This window comes from Entelurus aequoreus, linkage group LG06 (genome assembly GCF_033978785.1).
Source record: "Entelurus aequoreus isolate RoL-2023_Sb linkage group LG06, RoL_Eaeq_v1.1, whole genome shotgun sequence".
Lineage (NCBI taxonomy): Eukaryota > Metazoa > Chordata > Actinopteri > Syngnathiformes > Syngnathidae > Entelurus > Entelurus aequoreus.
This window is the reverse complement of record NC_084736.1, coordinates 70,717,280-70,722,798: the sequence shown is the minus strand read 5'-3', so window position 1 is coordinate 70,722,798 and position 5,519 is coordinate 70,717,280. Positions and strand designations below refer to the sequence as shown.

Below are 5,519 nucleotides of genomic sequence, written 5' to 3'. Positions count from 1 at the left end.
TACATATATGTATGTATATATGTATACATATATGTATGTATATATGTATACATATATGTATACATATATGTATGTATGTATGTAATGTATATATATATATATATGTGTATGTATATACACGTATGTGTGTATATATATATATATATGTGTATGTATATACACGTATGTGTGTGTATATATATATATATGTGTATATGTATATATATATGTATATGTGTGTATATATATATATATAATGTGCATATATATATATATATATATATATATATATATATATATATATGTATATATATACATATATATATATATATATAAATATATATATATATATATATATATGTATATATATATATATATATATATATATATATATATGTATATATATATATATATGTATATATATATATGTATGTGTGTGTGTGTGTATGTATATATACTGTGTGTGTGCGTGTGCGCGCACCTGGGGATAGGTTGATTGGCAACACTAAATTGACCCTAGTCTGTGAATGTTGTCTGTCTATCTGTGTTGGCCCTGCGATGAGGTGGCGACTTGTCCAGGGTGTACCGCCCGTGTGCAGCTGAGATAGGTTCCAGCACCCCCTGCAACTCCATAAGGGACAAGCGGTAGAAAAATGGATGGATGGATGGATGGATGGATGGATGGATGTGTATATCCCCCCTCCACCACCAAAGTATAGCTGACTTCAAAGACATGCGCAGTAACGATCATTTCAAACCAAATTTCAGAAGTGTTTTAATGCGCTCAGAATAAACCACCTGTCTCGATCAGAATACAATTTTGATACAAACGTGTGTGATCAGGTTAGAATATTCTAAACGGCATGTTTATATTAAGCATTTATATTCGGGTTAGGTTTTTATTTCAATTAATTGTGTCCATGGGCACATAGCTATTGACTCTCACACTGGAACTGTCTGTTTTGATTGCCAATAGTATTCCACCTAGTAGTTAACAAACCTGTTTGACCAGCCTGGTGTCCCTTATGTGCGAAAAAGGGCGGGTCCGTTTTTGTGAACATGTTGTAGAACAGGTTGTGGACTGGGAAGGAGGTTGTAGTGGTTACAGTGTGACTTGCAATGTGGACATCTTTGGTGTGTGTTTTTTCCTTTTTACTTTCCTTACCTTCAAATTTTATTTTACGTTTGGACCTTAATGGGATTTTGTTGGCTATGGATCATAATGGTAAGAAAACTGCACTGTTGTCAATGAAGTTGGGGTGTTTTGTTGGATGGTAGATGACTAATCTGAATTGTGGATGTTGTCAGATTATAATTGTTTTTAAATATTTGTTAAAACTTAATTTGAGTTTAGATAATCCTCTAAATTACATTTTTGGATGGGGTTAAAGGATGCTAAAACTGTCTTGAATCCAAAGGGTTATTTCAAAATCTGCATATAGTTTGTGTAAAAGAAGTGCAGTGCAACATTTGACAAGGAAGCATTTCTAGGAGCTGTTGCTAATTTGGTGATGGGCTTTGTACACTGGTGGAAGTAACCCTGGGTTATATGATGGTCCAACTGATTTGTAGCCCTTTGTTTTCACTTCTTGGCAGATTGACTCATTCTCAGGACTCTGAATACTCTGACTCCCAACCCCCTATTAGTCCGGTGGACCAGCAGTGGTCTTCCTCATCTGTGTTGTCTCATTCTCTGAGCTCTGGATACTCTGAGCCTAAACCCCTCGGCAGTCCAGTAGACCAGCAGTGGTCTTCCCCAGTCGCCTCAGAATTTACCCTCTCAAGTGTGCCGTCCGACACCCCTGATACTTTTTCCAACCTTCATTCATCTTTGGCCCCTGTGAGATTTAGTGAGAGCCCGCCTGGTTCCCCTTCTGACAGTATAGAAAAGGTGTCATCTGTACCATCTTCGCCCACAATGACTGATCAGATCCACAGATCCCCTTTACCACCATTGTATCCCATATACGAGACTTCGACTGGAGGAAACGAAATCCCAACTACAGAGCTAAACAGACTCACAGATGAATCAGCAGGGCAAAAGCTCTCTCTCCCACTTCCTGATTATGAAACCCTATTTCCTCAAAAGAGGCATGGGGTACAGGGACACACTCGATGGGATCATATCATTGCTCAGGTCAATCAAAGAAATATGGACCATCCACCAGAACTTATGGGTCCTGAGATGAGTGTAGATGGGCCAGACAACCCAAAGGAATTTAGACCTTCAATTACTGAGGAGAGTCCTGCATTGGAGCATATTCAGACCCATTACAATGAAACCCGACATGTCTCATCAAAAAAGGTTGCAGCTCCTCCTCCGCCTAATCCAACAATGCGCTCCAGTTCTTTTTCAGAACAGAACATCCAACAGACCGAGGAGTCTCTCTCAAGGCCCCTTCCCCAAGTACCACCCGGAATGCTAAACATTGACCTATCTACAAGAGAGAGTCCTCCAGAGTTACCTCTTGCTGGATCAAAAAAGGCTTTACTACCACCTCTACTCAGACCAACTAACCAAATGGGCTGGGATACAAGCACACCTGCTGACCAAACAAACGATTCAGTAACCACAGACCGAGACGCTCCCACTGCTAGACCAAGGCAAAGGGTTAGCATGACAGAGCCAACAGAACAACATTATTCCTCAGCCATGCCAGATTTGGCTGATACGCGGACAAGCATAGAAAACCTGCCACGTTTCAGTATCAGCGAAAGACGGGAGAAGGTGACTATTTCTGAGTTTGACCCTCTTGCTAAAGACCCCTGGGCACCAGAAAAACCCACCAGAAAATCAGATGACATTTATGCCGTACTATCAAAGGAACAAAAACCTGAAAACCGTGGAGTGATGGCAGACGATCTTGATCAAATTTTCAGTGAAGAAAAACCAGATGATCGATTTTCAAGTGTTAATAGCTACGAGACAAGCACACATACAGACTGCAGTAAAGTGGAGGAGGAGTCGAGGCCAATCAGTCCAGTTTTCCAAAGAAGGAATTCACAAGAAAAACAAAAAATATCTACTCCTTCAAGAAGTAACTCGCAGAGGTCCTTCCAGTCTGCAGATGAGGAACAACCCACCCTTAGTGAACCAGAACAAGAACTCCCTACAAGAGATGTTCTCATTGATTCCATCACACAAAGCCATCCAGCAGATGGACACATCGATGGAGAGGATCCATATGACAGTAACCCCTTTGCCGTGACGTCAGCTTTCCCCTCTTCAGAGGACCTCCCGGTTATTATGGAGGAACCGTCGTCAGAAATACAAGTGTTGTCTGCGAGAAAGACTCGAGGATCGTTGCCACCAGCTGATTTTATCAGTTCTCAAATTAGCAATGGAGGTGACCTTGCCTCCACTCTGCACAGGTGAGACTTGTCAGGCTCCTCTGAATAAGCTTTTGTGGACTGCTTCCTCACAGAGTCACAATTGAATGTGACTGCCGTTGTTGTTTGCATAAGAAAAAAAGTGGTTGGGCTACTTGGCTGGGGTTTTCTTGCTGTCTTTGAACACAATTTAAGAATTCAAACCTTTGCAAAGGTTTTCAAAGTGTAACACAGGCAGCCTTCCCTTTGAGAATTTAGTAAGTTTACTCCCTGAAACACTGGATTTTCCAGAACATAGTTTTAAAAAGTTTCTGTTCACTCTCTCACTGTGGGAACTGCAAATCTCTTCATTTGTCCTGTCACAAAATTAAAGTTAGCTTTGTCGTTTTGAAAAAAAGCAAACATCTGTCTACCAGGGGAGGTCCACCTTACACTTTTAAAACAACCGTTTAACTGCTTTTCAATCACTCACATGACAATTTGTCAGAACTGAATACAAATGTTAAAAGGAAGTGCATGCATTTGTTCACAGGCCTCATCCAGTCAAGCCAATGCACTCGACAGAGAGTCAGGTTCCCATCAACTCTTATGCCCTGAAAGACCTTCATGTTTCTAATGGCACGGCTGGAAGAGTTAAGGTATTGTCGACACATGGGCCACCTCATGTTTTTACTCCATGGGTTTACCCAAGCCCTCTCTCTCTCTTCCTCTTGACACTTTTTTCTATTGCACTCGACACAGACGGCAGGCTTGGCAGACAGCGGACCCTTCACTCAGCTGACCCACGAAGAGCTGATCACACTGGTGGTGAGGCAGCAGGCCGACCTGTCCAAGAAAGAATCTCAGATCAGCGAGCTGGAAGAATACATAGACAACCTGCTGGTGCGCGTCATCGAGGAGAAGCCCGCCATCCTGCAGGCCTTGAAGGGTACCAAGCCAGTGTGAGGTAACGACTCGGGGAGGAAGGCTCCTGCAGTGATACTTGTCTTGTCCACGTGTACTGTTCTCAAGGTGTACTAAATGACTGTCGTAAGGCATAATGCACTTTGTGGATTATATTTGTTCAGGAATGCTGTTAATGAGCTGAGGTTGTATGTCGTGATTCTTTGGTAAACAAGCAAGTACACGTGTGTATTTTGAAGTATATTTGTTTGGACACGAAGCTCTTGATTGATTTACAATACTTGAGGTAACCTGGGATGTGATTTATTCAATATAAACTTTATAGATAAAGGTATCCGGACCCACTTCTTGATCGATTAACTAATCATTGAGGAGTTAGGACATTTTTAGGAGCAGTTTAAAGTAAAGTCCTTTCCTGTTTCTGCATGACGGCAAGATGTATGCATATAAATGTGTGTATGTTTGCATGAGTTTACTGGGAGCGACTAGAACAGAGATGATGAGCCAGCAGGTCCTGTCTAACCACTCAGTGATCGCTGACATCACAAACATTCTTCCTGATTAAAGGAGCAGCCTTATTTTTCTTGTCACTTCCTGTTGGTGGAGTGATCACATGGCCAAATACTTTTGTCTATAACACATACTGTATATAAAATGCATCGGCACAATCATTCCAAATGTTATATATATTTTACAACATTGTACATATGGATTATATGAAAATAGTTCCCCGAAACATAATTTATAAACCTCATCAACTTGAGTCAAGATTACTGATTTTTCTTCTACTGCAGATATTTTTATTGTTTTTTGTTTGTTTTTTAATAAATATTCAGCTGCTTTATCTTATTTAAACATACTGTGCCTTTGTTCCCGATGTAGAAAACCAGCAATGCATGAAATCAAGCAACGACTCTTATTTGGTGAGGATTAGGCTGACCATGCACAGTCACGTTCAAGAACATGACGAAATAACGCCGAGTCCAATGACTCCGAGTATTGATAATAATAGCCAGTGTGACATTTGCTTGCAGGAAGTCTGTGAAAAGCAAAGACTCATCGTTCTTCCTCGATAAGAAGCACATTCTTCTTTGCCTTCAAATCCATGAATGCCTCAATGGGAATTCTAGCAATACTTCTATTATGAATGTACAGACATGTCTTCCAAAGCCTTCTGTGTCTTGATTTGCTGAATGAATCATTGTTGGCTACCTCTCTGGTATTATTGCTGCAGTCTCTACTTTGTTAGAGGCGATGCTGAAGAAAATCCATGTGGTTTTATTGTAAATAAAGACACTAATATTACA

General features: G+C 40.6%; 1 protein-coding gene across 5 annotated transcripts in view; it reads left to right on the top strand.

Annotated features, from left to right (window-relative positions):
• Window positions 1-5,519, top strand: part of rab11fip1a (RAB11 family interacting protein 1 (class I) a) — a 37,995-nt gene extending 32,476 nt beyond the window's left edge. Inside the window, exons 4-8 of one of the 5 annotated variants that reach the window (XM_062051418.1) lie at window positions 1,576-3,351; window positions 3,842-3,947; window positions 4,051-4,255; window positions 5,095-5,135; window positions 5,247-5,519. In XM_062051418.1, the coding sequence (XP_061907402.1) occupies window positions 1,576-3,351; window positions 3,842-3,947; window positions 4,051-4,254 (2,086 nt within the window). In that variant the 3' untranslated portion in view covers window position 4,255; window positions 5,095-5,135; window positions 5,247-5,519. Of the gene's footprint in view, window positions 1-1,575; window positions 3,352-3,841; window positions 3,948-4,050 lie in introns of all 5 variants that reach the window. The other 4 variants (XM_062051419.1, XM_062051417.1, XM_062051420.1 and 1 more) reach the window with 4 other exon arrangements.